The sequence below is a fragment of the Schistocerca cancellata genome, chromosome 9, assembly GCF_023864275.1.
Source record: "Schistocerca cancellata isolate TAMUIC-IGC-003103 chromosome 9, iqSchCanc2.1, whole genome shotgun sequence".
Lineage (NCBI taxonomy): Eukaryota > Metazoa > Arthropoda > Insecta > Orthoptera > Acrididae > Schistocerca > Schistocerca cancellata.
The window spans coordinates 345124977-345150610 of record NC_064634.1 but is presented as its reverse complement, the minus strand read 5'-3'; the positions used below and the strand labels follow the sequence as shown (position 1 = coordinate 345150610).

Here is a 25634-nt window from a genome sequence, read left to right as displayed (position 1 = left end):
TGGGTTTGCAGTCTACCTGTGTGAAGAAACCATTCCAGCAGGACATAGTCAGTGGAATGTAGCTTGAGCTATGACATCACATGCACAGTAGTCATACACCAGTTTTATATGGTGGGGGATGGAACTGATTCAGACCAGCAGTGACTACCTGTGCATTGAATTTCTGTGCACTCATGTTTTTCCAGTCGTTCCCCACAGGATTTTTTTAAAACTGTTATTAAAAATTTTGTGGTGCAATGTTTTTATTTATTTCGTTGGGAATGCTCTATTGATGTTTGTCACTTAAGAACAGTTGGAAAAACTGCACCATTGGTTCTCACGACAGTGTGCTTACATTGTTTCATTCATCGACTCGTGATTTTCAGAGGAATCTCTGTCACTTGATCCACTGTCAAATTAATCACCTTGTAGTTCGCAGTTTGACTGATCCTTGCATTGAGAAATTTGTCCATTTCGCCATCACAAAAGTGAATGCATTTTGACAGAATTGATTGTCCACTGATTGATGGCTACCATCTGAGCAGTGTTTTCAATTTCATGTTTGACTTTTAGCACTATTGCACCAAATAGACATCTCATTTTACAGCACAAAATCCTAGTTACGCAATGCTTATACATCAATATTCTGTGTATGTTAAGATGGCCCATATAGATAATGTACACAATTACACATTATTGAATTACTATGTACTACATCAGAAATTACACAGCTTCTATTTTATTGTTGTTCACGTATGCATGTGTCGACATCATTCATAAACTTGTCCACTGTACAGCCTTTTTTCAGTGTAAAACATATGGAAATGATGGAATTCTTGTCAAACTGTGGTGAAAGAAAGACCTATGTATCTGTCTGTTTCATTCAAAAACTTGGCCACTGTACATTCCTTTTACATTGAAAAATGTACAGAATTGATGGAATTCTTGGTGAACTGTGGTGATAGAAAGACTCATGAGATGGCACCACTGCAATGATGCCTCATACTACGCAACACAGATTTTAGACATAGAAGTTTTGGGGAAAACTGGAATTGGTCATACAGCTAGAAATGAAATATTGCCGTGTCCCACTAAGTGAGATGATGTACTTTTTCAAGATACAAGACTTGCATTCAGGAGGACTGACACTCAGATTATTTTGTGATCATCTGAATTCAAGTTTTCTGTGATTTCCCTTATTTGTGTATGATAAATGTGGGATGTTACAAGAACACAACTAATTTCTTTCTCCATCCTTTGCCAATTCAGGCTTGTGTTTCATCTATAATGCTCTCTCCGAGACAGGTGGCCCAGTAATTGGGCACTGGCCTTTGTGTCTGAGAGGTTGGCGATCGAAATCCCTGCCTGATCATTCAGATGTCAGTTTCTTTTTGTGATTTCTCCAATTTCCTTAAGGCAAATGTCAGGATGGTTCGATTCAAAATGTGTGGTTGATAGATAGACATATAATCCAGATTTGTGCAGTGTGTCTAATGGCATTGACATAAACGGAATGGTAAACTCTTATTTTCATTCCTTTCCTAATGACTTCATGATTGTTGTGTGTTAATCGTTAATGTTGCTTTCTTCTTCCTTTCTTTCCTGTCACTTCCAAGGGGCTGTCACGGTGTTGTGAGGCTACTGTTTTCAAGTGGCAAGATGTAGTGTGAAGTCTGGCTAATCTTATACAGCCTCACAGCTGTTTCTGAGAAAGAAATATTTTTATCTATGCTTAGTGTACTGCCTTGCTTATACACGTAACTAGTCACATGTAATACGCCTCTACACAGCTTCATTGTTGAAAGTACATTGGAAAATAACGTTCTGTAACTTTTTTATGTCTTGTGCTTGTACCATAATTCATCACTCCACACAACATTTTTCCACTGTTCGATCATCCAATGTTTACGCTCCTAACACAGTTTGGAATTCCTGTGTGATGGTGTGGATAGATGTCTGCCTATTACACATTACGACCCTCTTCAAATGTCGGTGGTCTCTGTCAGTCAACAGACGAGGTCGGCCTGTACGCTTTTGTGCTGTACGTGTCCCTTCACATTTCCACTTCACTATCATATTGGAAACAGTGGACCTAGGGATGTTTAGGAGTGTGGAAATCTCGCATACAGACGTATGACACAAGTGACACCCAATCACCTGACCCCATTCGAAGTCAGTGAGTTCTGCAGGGAGCCCCATTCTGCTTGCTCACGATGTCTAATGACTACTGAACTCTCTGATATGGAGTACCTGGCAGTGGTGGCAGCACAATGTACCTAATATGAAAAACATATATTTTTGGGGGTGTCCGAATACTTTTGATCACATAGCGTACAAAGTAAAAATGTTTCTGTTTGAATTTTCAAAGGGAACTTAGATGTAGCCTGTCACTTGAAATCTTTGGTTTTAAGGTAACTGAACATATTTCACTGTCCATTGATTTTGCATTGTCAGATGAAATTTTTAATTAACTCTTAATCAAGATCCTTTCGTGTTTCCTGTTAATGCAATTTTCTTGATACAGATAAATAAGAGCTGAATTTATGAATGTTTGGCCTTACATTTTTTTCTGTAACAATGTTGATAGTTGCTCAATCGAAAAGTTGCGCTTGAAAGCAAAAATTATGAACATCGGTTGAAAACAGAAACAACAAACCACCGCAACACACAACGTGAACTGGCTAGAGTTTTGGAGAATGCTGCACAACTTCAGACTGCTCTTGATGAGAAGGAAAAATTCATAAGATCTAAAATATATCCAACCAGCAACAACAGACGAAGGAATGAAACTGGGATTGCATCAGTTTCCAGCTTCTCTCATTGCAGTGCTGCTCCAAGCAGGTATGATACTAACACAGTTGTTTCTGAATTTATCTTGTCTTGTATAATTCTATTTGTATGAAGAGGAATAGTGAAGCATTAATGCATTCACTACTGTGGGCATATATAAATGTTCTGCTGTGCTATTCCCCATGTCTTCTGGATGTGCGCCACTTCGGTTTTCCTGCAGTGCTATAAATGTCTGAATATGTCCTGGCTGACACCTCTGCTGTTGATGAGTTACTTCTGTGTCTAGGTGAATAAAAAACTTCTGAGTAGTTATCAGACAGCATATGTGCCTCAATGCATGGTATCATTTATTAAAAATACACTCATTTCAGTATCTTGAATCATTTATGGGATATGACAATTGTTATGACCACATGATTCATGATGCACAAGGACTTCAATGGACATGTTGTGTGTGACAGTGCTTCACATATAAAACCTAATAGCTCAAGAATGAAATGGGGAATCCTCTGCTCTCAATTAAAAATGAAATTTCAATATAGTGTCTACCATTTGTCTTGTGCAATGTGTGAGATAAAATCAATCATATGCAAAGTTTATGCTATGTTTTTTACCTCTGCAATATCTTTACAATTTCACTCAATATATTACTTAATTTGATGGAGCACAGTAAGTATATCATGTAACAAAAAGAAATTCAGTCCTTCATCAAGCAAAGATATCAGACTGTTAGATGTGCAAAAATCAACTTTTCTCCTAATAGTTTTCTTAAAAATCTGTGATACGTATGTCACAGCAGCTGCAAGTCTGCACGGACAGAAATGGGTGTGTCGCACCAACCCTCTGTCATATATAAAACCCAGTAACTCGAACAAATGAGATATCATTCTGCTCTCAATTTTAACTAAACTTTCGATATCTACAATTCATTCACTGCGATATACGAGCAAAAATCAGCCACATGTTTTTTCTGTGAACTGTTTAAAATTTTGTGCAATGTTTTACGTAATTTGAAGCAGCACAATAAGTATAGTGGATAACGAAAATAAATTGAAATTCTTTATCGGGTGAAGATATCAGTCTGTAAAATGGGAAAGAATCAAATTTTTTCATGTAATAGTTTTTGAAAAATTGGATGACAAGTATTTCATATCAGCCTGAATGCCATATCTCAGCCCCTACACTAGCATTTTGGGAGCAATACAGCCGTAACAAAAGCCAACTCAACACAGAATGTAAAGTGCATGTCTGTTGCAGCGAAAGGGTTAATGCCGACTGGTGTGGCCGAGCGGTTCTAGGCACTTCAGTCTGGAACCGCGTGACCGCTACTGTCGCAGGTTCAAATCCTGCCTCAGGCATGGATGTGTGCGGTGTCCTTAGTTTAATTAGGTTTAAGTAGTTCTACATTCTAGGGGACTGATGACCTCAGATGTTATGTCCCATAGTGCTCAGAGCCATTTGCCTTGTCTTTGTTAAGTGCTACTCACACAGCAATGAAATTGTAATTTTCTTAGAATATTAAGACATAAATGGAGACTTAATGTGTCATCTTGGGTCTGTGCTGGCCTGGAACAACTCTTTTACAGCAGACATGGTCGTGCAATATCACAATTCTTTTTCATTAAATTCGTGCTGGGCAGAAAGATGCACTGGTATCTTTTTTGTGTATGAGAAATAATGTTAAAATAACCCTTCTGCCAGTTAAATTTTTATTAACTATTGTATAATTAGCTCAAATGTTTGAATTTATTAAAGGCAACTGTATAACTTTGCCACTCCATCCAACTCTGCAGATAGCTCTCAGCCGACTGAACAAAAGACCACTTGAAATTGTTCTTGTGTAACCATTACTGTAAGCATTATGCTTTCTAACACTGTTCTAACAGTACCTATAACTGAGATATACAGGGCAGATGTGCCTCTTACAATTTCTCTACAGTATTCTTACAGCTAATGCTCTGTGTCAAATCAGTGACTGTTCCAAATTGCCGTGTGTATTGTAGGTTATGATTTAAAAACTCTGTAACATTAAGGGCCACAAACATTATTTTATTGACTTATTTATTGTCCATTGCCTCATAAAGATCCACAATAAAGCCGAGTAGACTATGTGCCGTGGAGTACTATTAATTCACTCTGCACTTAAATGTTATACTACGTATCTTTTTCCAATGTGGATGTGTAACTGAATTTAACAATCTGGAAGTCGATCCATAATGCTCTTTCCAAATTTTAATCAAATTATCAGGTCTGTATGCTAGCACAACTTTACCCCACAGCACCACACCTCAGAACACAGTATATATATGTGGGCAGCTCGAACACTGGTTTTCTGTGGTCAGCGATATACCCTCTTTTCTGCCAACAATAATAAAATACAAAAATAAGTAATATGTAAAAGTAGTAAGTGTAAGGGTAAACAGCCCTTACACTCCAATCTCCTCCAGTTCTTCCATATTTTCTGTTGTGATTTTTCCAGTAGCTTTATAGTTTGAGAAAACAAGACAGAAAAACTACAGTCAACATGGACCAATGAAAACAGAAATAAAATTAAAGACTACCATATACAATCTGACAGCTTCGTAAACAATTGAAGTATATGCCAGAAAGGTGTGTGTCAATGTTGAGAAAGAACAAAATCATAAAACTGCTGTATTAAATAAAACCTTCAGAACTAACTTACATTTATGTACAAGTAAGAATGGTTGAGAACATAATTTTGATAGCCACATGGTTTTTGTAGATTTCAAAAAAGTTTATGACATATCACATAGGTGCACAATCATCAATGTCCTGAGAGAGTTTCATTTTCCACAGAAGTTTATACAGGTAGTACACAGGTGTTTAGAGGGAACCTGTTGCTGAGTAATGATCAAATGTCAGAGCAATTGTAAGTCAGAACTCTTCTTAGACAAGGAGATGCATTATCTCCAATACTTTTTAATTTAATTTTAGAAAAGGTAGGCAGAGAACACCAAAAAATACCCTAAGCTGGAATAAAACTGGGTAATATCACAATAAATCGGCTTGCCTATGCTGCTAATGTTATGATAATAAGTTGTATCAAAGAGTACATGCAGCTCATGACAAGTTCTTAAAAGAATAGACATATTTAAATATTTGGGAAGCATTTTATTGAGCAAAATAGAATGGAAATTGAGATTCAGGAATGTACTGCAGTGGCAAAGAGAACATATTTTGGCTTGCAGAACATGCTACGCACTAGAGCAAGTTTGAGAAGTTTTAAACTAGATTATACCAGTGTAATCCTCCCTGGAATCATTACTACTTGGTCTGGTAGCTCCTCAATTGGCATCATGAGGCTGGGTGCACCCCGTGCCAGTCCTACCACAAGAGAAAAAAACCTAGCAATAGTGGGAATGGAACCCTGGTCCTCTGCATGGCATACCTCACTCGCCAGTCAGCTACAGAGGCTAAGGAAAACAGATAGACAAAAACTGTTAGTTTTAGAGTTAAAAATATTAAGGTAAATGTCTAGCACCGGGAGGAACTCAAAGTCTAAAGAATGGAGGGTATTAAAAAACCAGGAACTGCCACAAGCTGATATTGGCCAGAAGCTGAAGAAAAGAAGACTGATGTGAGCAAGACACCTAACTAGGGTGGAAGATGAAAGACTACCATGAGAAGCATTTTCAGGGGGACAGAAGGGGTCGAAGAAGGCCATGGGCAAGATGGAAGGATGATATCAACAGGGATACAAGGCAGTAGGCCTAAGAAAAGGAAAATCTATCATTACAGCTACAAATAGAAACGATTGGTGGAGGAATGTAGAGAACAAATGTGGTCTCCCAGCCAAAGTGACAGTTAAAGAAGATATAAGTAAAGCATGGTTTCATATGAGGTGATGGAAAGAATGTTCAAAAGCAAAGAGGACAGGTGACCAATCACCTCTTCTGGAATTAGCCATGATACCTTCTCATGGCTGAGTTTGACGTTAGCAGACATCATAAAACCTCATATCACTTCATTTACAATTTACTGTATTAATGATCATCTGCCATGACTGTCATCAGTATGACATTTGGACCCAGTTGAAATTTGTTTTGGTATTGCCTCAATTTAATGAAGTCTCTTTTTATGTGACATTCTTCAAAAGAAGCACTTGAAAGACAACCTCTGCCAAACTGTTCCTTAAACATTCACTGCTACTGATGTGCTTGCCACAGGCTGTGCCGAGCACTGTGTCATTAACATCTAAGCCAACTATCTGCACTGATGCCCTTCCACAGGGGACAGCTTCCTGCAGGCTGCATTACACACGTAGACCTTCTGGTACAGTGCCAAACATTTTTAATGTAGATTGTGAGCTAAACACTGTACACAAGTCACAACATGGTCACAGATTAAAACAGTGATCCAGGAAGTGTAGAATGAATTTCTTTTATTTCTACCAATGATCACAAAACTTCTGGTCCGTAGACTTCCAGTTGCAGTCAGCAATGACCGTCTTCAGATCTGTTTTATAACATGTCCTAATATAATAAAGCCATGGTGGGATTGTCGTAAAATCAGCACAATATCATTATGCATATTTAAAATATTATGTAAACTAGGCAACAGTTCTGGCAGAGCCATACTGTCTCTATCACTATGACTCTGACACCTATGACTCTGCCAGAATGGTGTTAGCTGAACCACAGCAGTGTAGGATTAAGGGAGTGGTGGGATATCACGATTTGAGGGTAGTGTGGATGATATTTGCCATTTCAGGACACAGTGACAGGTAGTCAAAACACTGTTGGAAAATGTGATTCAGTTTCTCCAGCCCGTGGTGGTACTGTGTCACGAGAGAAGCATTTCTTTGTGGCTGGACAGTGGGTATGTGGGTGGAGATAGGTAACTGGAAAGACCAGACATGAGAGATCTGTTTCTGGACAATGTTTGGAGTGTAATATCAGTCTGTGAAGGCCTCCGTGATACCCTTGGCAAATTTGGAGAGGGACTGCTTGTCACTACAGATGCTACGACCACGAGGGCTAGGGACTTCTTGGTATGAAATGGATGGTAGTTATCGGAATGGAGGTATTGTTGTTGGTTGATAGGTTTTATGTGGACAGAGATACTAATGTAACCATCAGTGAGGTGGGGATCAACACTGAAGGAGATGAAGATGGCATGTTGGGTTGAGAATTAACAGTTCAAGCAAAATAGGGAGAAGGAGGTGTTGAGGGTTTGGAGGAATGTGAGTAGGGTGTCCCCACCCTCAGTCCAAATCATGATTTGTGATCTGACCAGATTCATGATGTGGATCAAGGGTGAGGATGTCCCGTCCATATTCCTCCAGAATGTAACACTTTTTCTACCCTTCACTTCACCTGTTCCTTCTCACCCCAACAAGTCGCCTTCCTCGATGTTGACCTCCACCTCAAAGATGGTTACATCAGCACCTCCCTCCACATCAAGCCTACCAACTGCCAACAATACCTCCACTTTGACAGTTGCCACCCATTCCACACCAAGAAGTCCCTTCCATACAGCCCACCCATAGATGTCACACCTGCAGTGACAAGCAATTCATCTCCAAGTATGCCACTGATCTCACGAAAGTCTTCACAGACCAAAATTACCATCCCAATCTTGTCCAGAAACAGATCTCCCATGCCTTTTCTGTCCAGAACACTACCACCTCCCACAGTCCACTGATTGGCCACAAATGAGCACTCCTCTCATGACTCAAAACCACCTAGGTCTGGAGCAACTGAATCACACTCTCCTCCAGGATTTCGACAACTTGTCGTCATATCCTGAAATGAGGATTAAACTACCAACTATCCTTGTCACCCCTCCCACAGCAATCTTATTTGTGTGTGTGTGTGTGTGTGTGTGTGTGTGTGTGTGTGTGTGCTTTTTTTAAAATAATTTATTCAAAAGTGTCAATTTCAACTATCCGGTTCAGTTCCTGAGGTTAGTAATACTTCTTGTGAGAAGTCTCAAAATGAGGTACAACACCTAATGGTATGCCACAAGTTTTGCATTGGTGTCTGGTTTCCTCGCGCACTTTTTCTTTCATGTGAAATGTGCACCTGTTCATTAACATGCTTTTCTTTGAATCTTCACTCACAATAACATCTAGAAAATGCCTCCTTGTAAAGTGTAAAAGATTCTTATCATTGGTGTGCTTTTCTCGGCCAGCTTTTCTTTGGTCTGTTGCATATTTTTTTCTAAATTTTTCTGATAAGAGATACATGAAACACTGTGATTGCCATTTTTTGCCCTGTAACTGATGTGCAGAGTACTAGCATTTTAAATGCACTAATCCAGAATGAAGCCTACCAACTGCCAACAATACCTCCACTTTGACAGTTGCCACCCATTCCACACCAAGAAGTCCCTTCCATACAGCCCACCCATAGATGTCACACCTGCAGTGACAAGCAATTCCTCTCCAAGTATGCCACTGATCTCACGAAAGTCTTCACAGACCAAAATTACCATCCCAATCTTGTCCAGAAACAGATCTCCCATGCCTTTTCTGTCCAGAACACTACCACCTCCCACAGTCCACTGATTGGCCACAAATGAGCACTCCTCTCATGACTCAGAACCACTGAATCACACTCTCCTCCAGGATTTCGACAACTTGTCGTCATATCCTCAAATGAGGATTAAACTACCAACTATCCTTGTCACCCCTCCCACAGTGTCATTCGCCCAACCTCCCAACTCTGAACCTAAGCAATATCCTTGGCCATCTCTTCTCCACCCCTCTCCCAAACCCCTTGCCTCACGGTTCTTACCTCTGCAATAGACCTACTTGCAAGACCTGTCCCTCACATCCTCTCTCTACAACCTGCTCCAGTCCTGTCACAGGGATATGCTACCCCATCAAAGGCAGGGCCACTTGCGAAACCAACTATCAAGTAAGCTGCAACCACTGTGCCACTTGCTTCATGGGCATGACAACAAACAAACTGTCTGTTCTCATGAATGGTCCTTGCCAAACTGGCCCGGAGACAGCAGTTGCTGAACAGGCAGCCCAACATGATGCTCTTTACTTTAATGATTGCTTCACATCTTGTGCCATCTGGATCCTTCCTATCAACAACAGCTCCTCTGAGTAACACAGAAACTATGGCCAAGGACAGCAGGACCACCCAGTTGCTGAACATGCCAACCAGCATGATGTTATTTACTTTTATGATTGCTTTACAGCCTATGCCATGTGGATTCTTTCTACCAACACTAGCTTTTCTGAATTGCGCAGGTGAGAATTCTCACTACAACATATCCTTCTTTCCCATAACCCCTTTGGTCTAAACCTTCACTAGTTGCTGTCTCACACTTCTTTATCCCCTTCCCTGCTCCCAGTCCAGTACTACATACGTCTTCTACCCCAACAATGCACCTAGAAGTCCTTTCTCCATCTGTGCTTCTCTCCTCTCCTTTCGCCCATCCCCCTGCTCCCTATCACAGCCTTCCAACACTGCACCTAACAGCCTTATCCTGTCCCCTCAAAGTCCCTGCACACCCTACCAGGTAACACTAGCATCATCCTCCACCTGTACCCTGCTATCCCTCCCCATCCCCACTACATGCTGCCTCCTTATCCCACCACCCAACCCAGTAGGTTGCTGGTCCATCAGAAGCATATGCACTTGCAGTTGGGCTCTAATGCCCTGTAACAATGGCTCTGTGAGTGTGAGTTGTACTTTTGTGAATGTTTGTGTATGCTTTCTACCACAGAAATAGTACATTGTTCAAAAGCTTTAATATTTGAGCAATCTTATTTGTGTGTGTGTGTGTGTGTGTGTGTGTGTGTGTGTGTGCTTTTTTTAAAATAATTTATTCAAAAGTGTCAATTAATTTCAACTATCCGGTTCAGTTCCTGAGGTTAGTAATACTTCTTGTGAGAAGTCTCAAAATGAGGTACAACACCTAATGGTATGCCACAAGTTTTGCATTGGTGTCTGGTTTCCTCGCGCACTTTTTCTTTCATGTGAAATGTGCACCTGTTCATTAACATGCTTTTCTTTGAATCTTCACTCACAATAACATCTAGAAAATGCCTCCTTGTAAAGTGTAAAAGATTCTTATCATTGGTGTGCTTTTCTCGGCCAGCTTTTATTTGGTCTGTTGCATATTTTTTTCTAAATTTTTCTGATAAGAGATACATGAAACACTGTGATTGCCATTTTTTGCCCTGTAACTGATGTGCAGAGTACTAGCATTTTAAATTCACTAATCCAGAATGTGTGTGTGTGTGTGGGGGGGGGGGGGGGGACATTTTTTATACGAAAGTCTTGTGCACTGGTCCTACTGAGCTCAGTGGTGTGTCACAATGGGTAGCTCCTCCCATATTCGAGTTGTAATCTACAGTACATTGGGGTTTCTTGATTTTTTTTCACCGGTATTTCTGTCAGTCTTTCCTGTTCCAATCATTTCTGTTGTGTTACAGTTGACCAACATCCATACGTCTTATTGTATTACACTACTTGATAGCAAGCATCGTGTCAGTTGACTTTAACTCAGTTTCTCCTCATGTCAGTTTCCTTTTCAGATTTGGTATGGTGTGCCTATTCTTATGAACAGCACCAAATGTGGTTGTTCTCGGGCTGTGAACGCAGAGAAACAGGTCTAGTTTGGAATATCAGTTGTTGACATGCAGGATATGTCCTTGATCCATATAACGTCTCGTAAGTGTTGTCCCTAAATTGTGGAACTCAGTTCTGTTATTGCTCATGTATATACAGTGAAATCCAACACATATCCAGTCCAACAGTCACACATCGCAGATGTGCTGTTTCACTTGGATAGAATAAATTATTTAAAAGATAATTGACGTTTGAACAACAAGAGACTTTTGCCGCTGCAAAGCTTGCAATGTGGAGTAAAGGTACTGCGAAACTATGAACTTCATCAACATTATTCCTAATTTAAAAGAGTCACTTCCAGTACTCGCAGAGTTGTCATAAAAGTGTAACACTCACAAAAGTAAAATAAAACATTTTCAGACCAACATAATTCCACTGAAAACTTGAGTGTTTGAGCCATTTCAAAACAAATAGCAACAAAACAGTAAAGTTTCTCAAATCCAGTCTTTCCGTATTGACAGTAGAGAATGCACAGATAGTGGAGTATTTGCCGTGGTGTGTACATGATATGGATTTGTTTTGTCTGCTGTAACTTGCAACAGGTCTCCTGACAGAGATACCATAAAAATGACAGAATTCTTGAATCATTAACATCAAACTGGTGTGCTGTCCGAGCTGATGTACGGGGCTGGGAATTACTACTTCCAGTTACATGAGAGAATTTGCACTAATGTTAATTTCTAGGAAGCATCTTCAGGATCTCTTTTACCTGTGCAGCTACAATGATGTGACATTTCTCTTATAAAGGAGAAGGACTCGAAGTTAAGTGATGAAAACATGCAAAACGGAATCGAAATCTACAACAAGGGAGCACAGCAGGAAACGTAGATACATACTTAAAATATTCTGCTGGAACTCTGAAAAGGTACTGGAAAAAAGGAACTAAAATACAGCTTTGTGTGGTACACACCTAGAGCACATGGGAACCTGTCACTCAGCTAACTTAAAACATGTTCACAGTAGTGAGAGGGCTAATGGAACAAGGCATATAAATATTCATTAGCGCTGTCCGAAAGTACCAGCTGTGCTCTGTGACACATCCAGAGCATCTGAGGAAGGTTATGGTGCTGCGTATATATGTACTCATTCATAGTACCAAAAGGGTTAAGTGTGAAACTCCGTCAGCTTCCATCATATTTGTGTACATAGTATGACATAACACCAAAAAACTCTGCATACACAACTGTGACATCACCCCCTGGCATCGGGCTCCTGTCTTCAGTGGTTTTTCAGCTATGCAGAATTGCTTATGCTGGTCAGAAAATATTTTGTTAATTTCCATACAAAATTTGTCTCAAGTCTTTATCTCTCTTAGAAACAGTTTTCTTGCTATTGGCAGCCTGCATTTTATATCTTATCTTCTTCTGCCACTGCCAGTTATTTTTTGTCACAAATAGCAAAACTAATATTAGTTTTAGTGTCTCATTTCCAAATCTAGCTCTCTCAGCATCACCTGGTTTAATTTTACTCCACTCGATTACCCCCTGTTTTTTTTTTTTTAAAGAAGCCTGTTGTTGGTGTTCATCTTAACCTCTTTTCAAGAGACTATCATTCCGTGTAACTGATCGTACGAACACTTTGCCCTCAGTGATCGCAAACCTAAAAGTTTTATTCCATTGCCTTGAAGTTATTTCTGTTTGGTTGCCCTTACTGCTTGTTCAAAATGCAGAGTGAATAACAATTGGGAATAGGCTACAGCCATGTCTCATTCCCTTTTCAACAGCTGTCTCCCTTTTATGTCCCTAGAGCCGTACAATTGCAGACTGGTTTCTGTACAAGCTATAGATAACCTTTTGCTGCTGTATTTTATCCTTTTTACATTCAGTTATCCAAAGTATGTATCCAGTCAGCATTGTCAAAAACTTTTCTATAGATCTACAGCTGCTATAAATTTTTTTCCAATATATCTTATAAGTCGCAGGGTCAGTATTGCCTCATTTGTTCTTACTTTTTTCCAGGACCCAAACAACTTCCCTGTTTCTACAAGTCTCCTCCTCCTCCTGTAGACTAAAGAAATTATGTACAGCAGTAATCATTCAACCAGTTATCTTAGTAAATCTTAAGTGAAATAGAAAATTATAAATTTGAACTTGAAGTGTCCAAAACATGTAACTTGGAACAGAGTATTTGTTATTAACCTGACATGCCTTGCTCAGCCTCAGCCTCATCATAATCATCTTCACCTTTCCTGGGAATAAGTGCACCTATGGCATGAAAATGACGCCAAAGGCAGGACTGTCCCTTTTGATATAGAAAAACCATTCTAACAACTCCAAGCATGCAGGTAAGAGGAAGTTGCCTTTTGTGTACTAGCGACTCACTTGTAATGGATATTAATGCCACAAACTCATGAACATCATACAGAGATTACCATTTTGATAATGTTAGTTCATAGTCATCAGGACCTCGCAATCTACCCCTCTCCAAAAACCAGGCAGGTAAATGTGAGCAGTGGACAGGAGTTTTTGTTGTTAATATTCATCAAACATGTAACTGCATGTAGCTCACGGGTAGTAGCATTGTGATATGATGAAATACCAGTTCATGTAATATGAAGTGTATGCAGACATACACTGTGGTGACAAAAGTAGTGGGATACCTTCTAATATATTGTGGAAACTGTAAAAATTAATAGAAATTTTAGTTTTGCATATAACAGTTTCTCAACTTTTACACAAACTTTTATTTGCACGTGTTGTAGGTGCACTTTCCTTCATGAGTATGCAATATTCTTCCATAAAATTTGTAGGGCATACAAAGTGTACTTTATGAGATTTGAAACTTTTTCATTTATGTAATTAATGGAAAACTGAGTGAACACTTCACTTCAAACATCACATATAGAAATATTTCAAATTCTTTAGATACTTAGCTCAGTTTGTATCACATGTGCTGCCTGCAGGGACTTTATTCAGGACACCCTCCAAAACGAACTAGAAGATATGCCTCTGCAAATAAGAAGATGGAGCTCTGTCACATTTCAATCTCAGTGTTTGAGATGCCCTGGCTGGTATCTAACATGACAGATGGATAGGTAGAGGAGGACCAGTTCCATTGCCTGCGCACCCCACCAACCTTGGTTTTTGGAGTATTGTCTCTTTATAGGAGATGTGCCCCTCCCCCTCCCCAATAACCAATGGAAAAAGAAAAATTGTTACAGTATTTCATATACAATAATGATACCAAAACTAGGACCCATGGAAATCACTGTCATGTGAACTATCTAAACATACAAAACCCATTGAAATTTTTTCTCAGAAGACTATTGACATAATGAGGCTGCTGATTATCTCTCTATGAACATGGTGCTCTTAATAAAATAGTTTTCAAACTGCAACAGTTCGAATAAAATTCTCTAGCTTTTGATGGCTATCGTCACCATTGGTGTCAGGAGCTGTTGCGCAAAATGAGGTGACAGAGTATATATATAATAAAAAATTCAACACCATTAATAACTTCCAAATGCTGCTTTCACCAATACAAGGAGATATATGTTGCAAGGCCAGTTCAGATATTGCGGAAAAATCAAAAGCATTATAATTCAAACGATCTGTTCATATAGAATGCCACGTTACCAGCTATGGGAAAGAACTTTGAAGACAGCTCATAGTTTCCGAAAATATTTTGCGATATCTATACCTAAATTTACAGAGGAAATATTAGTTTTAAAGTTTATTTACAGAATGTGACTAACATTGCCCTTGTTCCCACCCTCACCTCCACCCCCACCCCTGCCACCATCTGGTTTCGTACCCCCCCACCCCCTTTTTTTTGCGTGGGTGGGAGGGGCACCAGGTATCAGTTTCCCAACATTCTTTTCCATGCCACACGTTCACATTAAATTCCTTTATTTATATATTTATCCATCTGCAGGCAGTGTAAATTGCATAGATGTTGTCAACAAATAAATACATGAAATACAGATGCAGAGATACATAAACATACACAAGTACACACAGAAATAGATATATAAATTTCTTGTCTTACTGAGTTATAGATTTGGACATTGTATTTCACAGTTCTATTGAACGTAGTGTAGTGTAAAATGTCTCTTAATGGCAGTAATTAATCATTAGCACAATTGTCAGCAAAATTTATACACAATTTTAGGTAATCCTCTACAGTATAAAGACACTTTTCTAACGAATATTTTTTAGGGTATTCCTGAAGGCATGTATTTCACTTTTGTCTCTGATTCTTGTGGAAGTTTATTGTGTAGTTTAATTCCATTGTGTAGCACATTATATTGGGTTTTTGTTCGTTTTTTCTATTGAGATGGCTGGATCTGGTTCCATGTTCATATAGAGACCCGTTCGTTGGGTACTGATCAATGTCTTTTTTTTAACGTGGATCACTGTTTGCAAAATGTACTCACATGGAACAGTCAAAATACCTGTAGATTTAAGCAACTCAGTGCTGTGAGTTCTCATGCTACTTTTTGTCATCATTTGTCCAGGCCTTTTTTGTAGCTTAAGGATTGTTTGGCTGTTCTGCTCATTTGTTCCCCAGAACATTATTCCATAACTCATCACAGAATAAACGTATGCAAAAGATGTTGATCTGTTGCATGAGTAACTGCACACAGAATTTTTTGTTCTCAGTCTAAAGCATACTGAAGCATATTCATTTCCCAAGGACAGTAACATTCTCAGTCCATTTTAGTTGTGCGGCAACATGCTTCCCTAGAAATTATGTTTGTGATATATATTCAATGGGCTTATCATTCACTTTTAAAGAGTTATTTTTGGGTTTTTTGCTTATGTGGAAACCAATTTTTTCACATTTAAGATTTATTTATTGTTGTCTACCCATCTACATAGAGGCATGAGTGTTTCTTCAGCTTTGTCCTGTAGTACACTTGGTGATGTTTCACTGGTTAGAATGTTATTGTCATCAGCAAACAGTACTGTTTCACTGTGTTTGACACTCAGGGGAAAATCATTGATATAGGTCAAGAAGAGTACTGAGTCAAGCACATTTCTGTGGGGGCTCCAGTATTAATAATTGGCATTTGTTTGATAAATCTCTACACATTGCACTCCTTTTTTTTTTTTTTTTTTTTTTTTTTTTTTAAATGTATGAACAAAATCATTTATTTGCTACCTCTTTTATACCTAGAGCTTCTAGTTTATGTAACAGAATTGTGTGTTCTACTGTATCAAAGGCTTTGCTGAAGTCAAGGAAGATGCCTGTAATACGATATCTTTTATCTAGTACTTCCAGAAAAACATTTGTAAAATGAGCTGTAGCTAATTGTCTTCTTCACACAGAAGATTTTATTGTTTCCATTATTTTTTAAAATGATGACAGTAAAGAGTTGGGCGTATAATTTTCTATGTTTTCGGTGTCTGTTATATAGGGGCAGAACCTTTGCATCACTAGTGCCTCTGGGAAGCAACCTGTAGTGAATGATTCATTTATGATTGCACTAAAGGGTCTTTGGTACTGTCTATACAGTCCTTCAGCAAGCATACAGGCACTTCATCTATACTTGCTGAGGTTTTATTTGTTTAGGTTCTGAACAACATTGCTTGTAGCTTGGTAGCTATGTTGCTGTAATATTGATTTACAAATTTGCAGTTTGTATTGGATCATGTATTGTGGTACCATTGTGCTGTAATTGTATGTTTACTTATTTTGTTCTTTTCTAGTTTTCTCCTGTTTGGTGACATTCGAGGCTGCTTTTATTTTTTTATGCCTTTTCTATAATTTTATCATTTTGAGGCCTTTTTGCTGTTGCTACAACTTTTCTATAAATGTTTTTGTATGTTTGGTAGTGTTTTTGAAATGCAGGGACATTTTGGTTGTTTTTTATGTTGCAGAAATGTTTTGAGTGTTACAGTGGATTTTCTCATCCCATTGACCACCCAGTTACTTTTGTTTTGTGTTTTAGTGACTTGTAGTACTTTTGGGAACACTTATTTGAACATGAATTTAAATGTTAATAGAAACTTCGAAAACTTTCTATCTGTACTAGTCTCCACATACACATCTTCCCAGGTCTCATTGTTCATTTGCATGATAAATTCAAGCCTTTTTTGCTTAGAGAAGACCCTTCTATACATGAGTGTTGTAGTTATTTGTTTTTTACAGCTATGTTTAATTTTAAGAAATGACTGGAATGATCTGAAAGGCCCAGGTTACATGCAACATCACAATTTTCTTTCTCTAAGTCAATTAGTATATGGTCAATGACTGATTCTGAATGCTGAGTTACCCTTGTGATTGTGTTAATCAACAGTGATATTCTATAGCTGTACATAATGTTCAAAAATGTGTTGCAGAGTCTATCTGGGTTCAATGTCTTGATGTTTAAGGCATGCTAGATCATGTGAGCTTAGAGCTACATGTGTAATTGCAGATCCCCTACACCAATGTTCTGTTATGCAGACAAGTTAGCAATCAATAGTCTGCACTTCAACTTTAAACTGTTGCACTTTATTTCTTATGACTGGATATTTTGGTGGAGATCTCAGAAACACTGAGCATTTCATACCTTGGAGCCTTCTTGCTTTTCCTGTCTTCCTCCAAAAAATCATTGGAATGATGAGGAGCTACAGTTTCCTTGTCATTCACTTCACTATCCACTGTTTTTTTCTGCTGACTCCTCACAGTTTTTTTTTTAAATATATAAAAGGTTTCAGGTTCGCCAGATATTCTTTATCCAAGCTGTTCAGGTGTACTCCATGTTGTGTGTGGAATTTATATCCTATATTACTCACATCAACACAAATTTTTAAAATTCCTGCAGATTTTAGCAAACTGATTATCGTCGTTCCGTGTCTCCTTATTAACACACAATTGCCTCATAAGATCATGGCGATGCAAAATATTCACAATTATGACACTTGTATATTTGAGATTTTTCAGAAACTGTTTAAGATTGTATGTAGCACTCATTATTTCGTTTTTGCATACGTCATTAGAACCTCCTAAAAGTACGACAAAATCTTAATTGTGCAGATGTTTTACCTCTATAGATGCAATCATCATTTTAATTTCACCAAATGCGGCTCCTGGTTTCATTATACCACACGAATATATATTACTTTCTTTGTTTAGCTTATTTGCAAGACCATGACCATGGCTGTCTGACAGCACAAACAGTTTGGTATTGGATTTTACAGTCAGGAAATCGTGTTGCATCGTTTCACTAAACACTTCAGCACATCTTTAGGTCAGCAAAATCTTAATTGTGCAGATGTTTTACCTCTATAGATGCAATCATTGTTTTAATTTCACCAAGTGCAGCTCCCGGTTTCAGTATACAACACGAATATATATTACATTCTTCATTTAGCTTATTTGCAAGACCATGACCATGGCTGTCTGACAGCACAAACAGTTTGGTATTGGATTTTACAGTCAGGAAATCGTGTTGCGTCATTTCACTAAACACTTCAGCACATCTTTAGGTCAGCACATTTGCACTGTCCACTTTTACACTAGTTTCTTATTTGTCAGCATCGATAAATTGACTTCTTGTGTTTTATTTATATTGTCCATTTCCTCTTCACCTCGTTCATGAAAACTACCAAGGCCTTCACTTCCAGTCATCAGTAGAAAGTGCTTGAAAAAGTTTTTTGTGTAGAAAGCTTATGTTACCTTCACAGTTTTTTTATTTAGCACTTTTTTCTTGCTGCTATTGTAAATCATATTCGTCTACTTTTCCATAACGGTTGCACTATCATACAAAAGTTTCAGCTTGTCCAGTTCAATTTTTTTGAGCTGTGATTTCGAAATATTTGTTTTTAAAGTACTGTAAACTAGTTATGCACTCATTTAGTTTGCTAATTTCATCCTTACAGTTTTAACACGGATAAAAACTGTACTCATCTAATCGGCTTGCGCCTTTACTATACATGCAAAAACCAGGATCAGTAAAACTAAACATCATTCTCTGCCACACATATATAGTACCAATGATGTGAAATAATGAGTATGCATTTACCCTGAAATGTACTCACTCAAAATACACTGATGCACTCAACTCGTGCAATTTGTCTAATATTATAAACAAACCAGCTTCAAACATATGTACATTAGCTGTAAAATATGAATACCATATGAGCTATGGTTCTCAGCCAATCAGAACAAAGCACACATGACAGGTTGCAACTTTGCTCCCTTCATTGAGTTATATATTTGTTACATGTGAACTCAAAATCTGCAAAACATGGCAAGTCCACTGATGATTGAGAGTGTGAGTGACTATTATTTCACTAAATAGTAGAAAAATTGTAGGAAGGAATGAAGGAGCAAACACTACATTTATGTGCTGGTACTGTTGCAATGACAATGCTAACATAGATCAACAAATTAGAATATTACAACTGGGATAACATTGTATTTTAAAGGAAAAATGGGTACTAAATTACATTTTGAATTGAGAGGGAGATTTTATGCGGTAGTCTTGATGTCTGTTGAAAATAACATCTCTGGATCCATTATATGTCTGTTTAGGTAATAATGAGCTTCCTGTGCTTTTGCAGCTGTTGTGGGACTGCAGTTCCAGAGTGTGCACATTTTGAAATATGTGTCACTAACTTATTTACGAAGTATATTTATCTATGCAATATCCTACTCCATGGCACCTGCAGAACAGTTTCGTTTTATTGATTGATATGACCAGTTCAAGGCTAATTCAAAGAGTGGTGATGCCCTTACTGTTTATCACCCAGAAATACCAACCACCACCATCAACAGCAACAACAACAACAACAACAACATTTCACATCAGAGCACAGTTCTCAAAATGTTCAAAACTGATATCATCTGCATGCGCTGTTTCACTGTCTTTCTGCAGTTCACATATTACAGTGCACTAGGCACAGAAACTGACACATCAACCACACTATCGCATCAACAATTAACATTCTTCTTGTCCCTGTCCCATCACTTGATTGTTCAGTTCCAACAATCAAAAGCAGGTTTTCTTAAAGCAAAGCTGTATAAAAATGCATTGAAACATTTATGTTCAGATATATTATTTGAAGATATTGGCATTTGATACTAAATATAATAAATAAAATAAAATAATAAAGGGGAAAAGAAATATTGAGGTAGGCTCCCTAGAGCTATACCTTTACAAGTAATATTTAAAGGTAAGACTTCCATGTTGATTTCTTTTTGTCATTGTGTAATGTTTCTATATCCATTAGATTTAAATGTCCATCTGTCTTACATTCACACATCATACATGTACACACTTTCAGAATATCACATTTGAAATAATTTCTTGTGCAATTGTTGAACAACTGACTACAAATTGAAATGTTTAGAATTTCAATGGAGGTGAGTGTCTAATACTATGCCTCTGCTTCCAGATTTCCAGAACTCCAGAAAGGAGATCAATTCCAATGTAGTGGAAAAGGAAGCAGATACTTCTCAGAAGAAAGTAGTCATAATCGTAGCCACAGCACCAGATTTTCTCTGGTAAGCAATTGCATATACCTTCTTCTATATAGTAAAAATCATTAAGAGATCTGATTCGCTGCATGTCCCACTCTCCCATTTTGCTCTCACAGTAGCCTGCTACAAATGCCTCTCTTATGCCTACTTGATCATTTCAGAGTACAACTTGCACCCTACATCCTCAGTTATTTGTGGAATGATTCTATTCTTGCATCTATTATTCTGTCCTGTCTTCTTATTGGTGTTTTCCATATGTTCCTTTCTTCATCGCTTCTACTGAGAACGCGCTCATTCCTAAACAGTCCACCTAATTTTCAACATCTTTCTGTATCTCCACCTCTCAAAAGCTTTGATTCTCTTCTTTACTGGTTTTCCCACAATCAGTGATTCACTACCACACAGCTCTTTGCTCCAAATAGGCATTCTCAGGAATATCTTCTTCACACTGAGGTTAATGCTTAATAATAGCAGACTTCTTGCCTGTCCTAATATTCCTTGCTTTGTATACCATATGTCACCTTGCTTCCAATGTAGCTTCATGATCCCCAATCTTGATGTTCATTTCTGTTACACTTCATTACTTCCGTCTTTCTGTATTTACTCTCAGTTTGTATTCTGTACTCATTAGACATGTTCATTCCATTCCATTCAACATGTCTTGTAGTTCTTCACTTTCACTGGGGAAAGCGATATCACCAGCGAATCTTATCATTAATATTCTTTCACCTTGAATTTTACTCCAGCTCTTGAGCAATTCTTTTCTTTCTGAAATTGCTTCTCTGATGTAGAGACTGAACAGGAGTGAAGTCTACATCCTGTCTTACAACCTTTTGTAGTCCAAGCATTTTGTTCTTGGACTTTCATTCTTGTTGTTCCCTCTTAGTTCTTTTACATATTGTGTATTATCGATATTCCCCTAAAGCTCCTAATTTTCTAAGAATTTGGAACATCTTGCACCATTTTACATTGCAGAAATTCGCCACCCCCAGTTGACAAATCCTATGAATTTATCTTGATTTTTCTTAAGTCTTGCTTCCATTATCAACAGCAATGTCAGAACTGCCTCTCTGTTGCCCTTAAGCCAACCTGTTCATCATCTTTACTTTTCCGTTCTTCTGTATATTATTCTTGTTAGCAACTTGGATGAATTAGGTGTTAGACTAATATTGCAGTAGTTCTTACATTTACCTGGCTTTGCTATCTTTGGAATTGTGGAGATGATATATTTCTGAAAGTATGATGGTTCGTCTCCTGACTCATAGATACTGTACACCACCTTCAATAGTCACTTGGTTGCCACTTCCCCCAACGATTTGAGAAAAGCAGAGTAGTGTTTATCTCTCTCTTGTCTTATTTGATGGCAAGTCTTCCAAAGCTCTGTTGAACTCTAATACTCGATCACATATGTCATCCATATTGACTTCCGTTTCAGACTGTCACATCATTAGATAAATCCTGCCATTTACAGAGGCCTTTGTTGTACTCTTTCCACCTGGCTGCAATTTTGTGTGTGCCGAACCATGGAATTCTCATTGCATTCTTAATGTTGCTTTTAATTTCACCATAGGTTGTTTTTACTTTTCGGTGTGCTGAATCAGTCTTTTCAACTACTGTTCCTTTTTCGATTTCTTCATTTTTTCTGTAGCCATTTGTTCTTGTCGTACATGCATTTCCTATTTATTTATCTCCTAAGTGACTTATATTTCGGTATTCCAAAAAATCCTTGAACATTTTTGCACTTCTTTTTTTCATTGATCAATTAAATTATTTCTTCTGTTACTGTTTTTTCAGAGTTGCCTTCCTCATGTCCATGTTTGTTTGTCCAACTTCTGTGATTGCCCCCTTTATGGATGTCCATTTCTCTTCAGCAGAACTACCTATTGTGGTATTCATTGCCACAGTATCTGTAACCTCAGATAACTTAGAATGCATCTTATCATTCTTCAGTACTTCAGTATCCCACTTCTTTACATATAATTTCTTCTGAAAGAATCTCTTAAACTTCAGCTTTCTCTTCATCAGTGCTGAATTGTGATCTGAATCTATATCTGCCCCTGGATACACCTTACAATCCACTATCTGGAATCTCAGCCTAGTCATGACATAATCGATTTGGAATCTTCCCATGTCTCCAGGTCTTTTCCAAGTATACCTCTTGTTATTTTTGAACAGTGTATTTGCAGTTACTAGTTGAAATTAAATGCAGAAGTCAGTTAAGCTCTCCTCTCTCATTTTTGCTACCAAGCCCACACTCTCCTATAACCCGTTCTTCTGTTTCTTCCCCTACTACCATGTTGCAGTCTAAGATTGTTAGATTTTCGTTTCCTTTTACATATAGAATTACTTGTTCAGTATCCTCATATACTTCCTCTGTCTTTTTCATCTGCTTTTAACATTGCCATGTATAACTGAACTTTTGTTCTTGGTGTTGGTTCTCTTTCTCTTCTGATAAGAACTACTGTACTCTCTGAATTGTCATTCCCATTATACCATTTTCTTCTGCTGTTGATATTACCCCATATTTGTCTGTACAGAAATTCTTACCTTCTTTCCATTTAGCTTCACTGACTCCCACTGTATGTATACTGAGTCTTTGCATTTCCATTTTTAGATTTTCTAGATTACCTACCACATTGAAACTTCCGGCATTCCATGCTCTGACCCGTGGTATGTTATCCTTTCATTGATAATACAATCTTTTTTCATAGTTATGTTCTACTTGGCTGTTTCCTCCCTTTGATGTAAATGGGGGTTAATCCAAAATATTTTGACAATAGAGAAGTCATTGTGATACTTTTTTTATTTACAGACCACATATCCTGTGAATTCACGTTGTGTGTCCTTAATGCAGTGGTTACCATTGCCTTTGGCATCCTCATGCCATTGAATTGATGATTCTTCTGCCTTTTAGGGGGACATTCCCACCCTGGGAATGAGAGGTTTTCTGATTGAGAGGTTTCCTGAAACTCCATTTGCTCCTCTGCCTTCCTGGAGAACGCCACTCCTTAAACTTCGGCTCATATTGATGATGATTTTTATTAAAAATTTAAACAGTGGCATTATTCCAACCCAGGACCTAGGGCATTTTTGTTACTTGTCAAAGGCACTCAGCCCTAGACGATGAGTATTGTCCAAGTTAGATGTTGCAATCACATGAAAACGTTTGACAGAGTTGAAAATATTCAGTGATTAAGGTTTAGACAACAGCTAACCTTATAAAATAGAAATACTGGATTGTAGAGAAGCCCATAAAAGTTGAAATTACTGCATATTAAGGTATCAAACTATACTGTTGGGAAGAGGAACGGATTTGGAGGGGGGGGTTTCATAATGGGTGCCACAAATGCCATGCTATATCATAATTTATACAACCGTGGTCTGGTGCACCATGAACACAATAGATTGTCAGTGTAAATGTTTAATTATATATGTAAAATAAGGGAAAGGCCACCACTCAGCTACAGCGAATCGATGTGTGGAGCACAGAAAAACATTACAGAAAACAACATCCGCTCTAGCTTTTGAACACTAGCTCTTATTGACAATAGTACACACACACACACACACACACACACACACACACACACACACACACACACACACTCCCAAAACCACAGAGACCCAAACACACAATCACGTGGCCACAGGATGAGCATTTTGGAGTCTGTGTTATTTATTGTTTGTGTGTGTGTGTGTGTGTGTGTGTGTGTGTGTGTGTGTATTATTGCTAGGAAAAGAGCTAGTGCTGGAAAACTAGTGTGAATGCTGATTTCTGTTATATCTTCTGTGGGTGGCTGCCTTTCCATTATTTTACGTATTGCTCCATTTCATTTCATGAAACTTTCCTTAAAGATTTCAACAAGACGGGATAATGATTTTCCAGGTAAACTTTTCAGATAGCGCAGTATTTATTTTCTCTCTTCAAAGTAATCAAACATCACAGTCAACAGGTATACAGTTATATTAGTCTTTCTAGCAGACAATCTTTCTTTATGAAGTAGGACATACAGATTGAAAATTTCCAAAGTTTTTCATACTTCTTGTTTTTACAATTAAAAAAATACTTGGCACAGGAATTCCGAATAAAATGCCAATATCTTTTTTTTTTTAATCACTGGCTGTAGAATACTGTCATCACTCTGACAGGCATGGTGATTGTCAGCTCACAACAAAGTATGAGGGCTATTCAATAAAGAATGATCATAATTTTTTTATGGTCATAATTTCTTACGCTAAAATTTAATCTTATGATATTCTGTTAGCTTAATGTGCAACAAAAATGCAGTAGTAGTTTCATTGTTGGGACTCCTGGTTCCCACCTGTGAGAGGCAGGCAAGGTCAGACATGTTCAGTATCGTCTATCGCTGCAATGGAGGTAACACGCTAGGAACAATATGCAGCTTTGAAATTCTGCTCTTGTCTCAACAAATCTTCAGCTGAGGCCTACAAAATGTTACAGGAGGCCTATGGAGAGTCTGTTCTTCCCAACAGCACAGTTCAAAGGTGGTTTAAAATGTTAAAAGAGAGAGGAGACAATCACTTTCAAAGGAAGATGGACCTGGTGATCCAGTTACTGCTCTAAAACACCTACACTGCTGCTATCACTGTGAGAGAGGATCGATGAATTACCTTAAGATCACTTTCTGAAAGTACAAAGTAAATCTCCAGTTACAGTTACATTTTCAGCAAGTACACCAAGTCATTTCATCCATACATGTATTTTCTCATCATTACTAACTTTTCTACAGGAGCGGGTGTACAATGTAAACGGCATGTTACTATAAACATAGATCTACTTTGGGTCATCGGGTCGATACCACACCCACCCGTTGGTGACAG

General features: G+C 38.1%; 1 protein-coding gene across 1 annotated transcript in view; it reads left to right on the top strand.

Annotated features, from left to right (window-relative positions):
• The window catches only part of LOC126101049 (lebercilin), a 179358-nt gene that overhangs the window by 124124 nt on the left and 29600 nt on the right, over positions 1–25634 (top strand). The window contains exons 7-8 of the mRNA XM_049911712.1: positions 2567–2820; positions 20708–20816. Coding sequence (XP_049767669.1) covers positions 2567–2820; positions 20708–20816 — 363 coding nt within the window. The remainder of the gene's footprint in view (positions 1–2566; positions 2821–20707; positions 20817–25634) is intronic.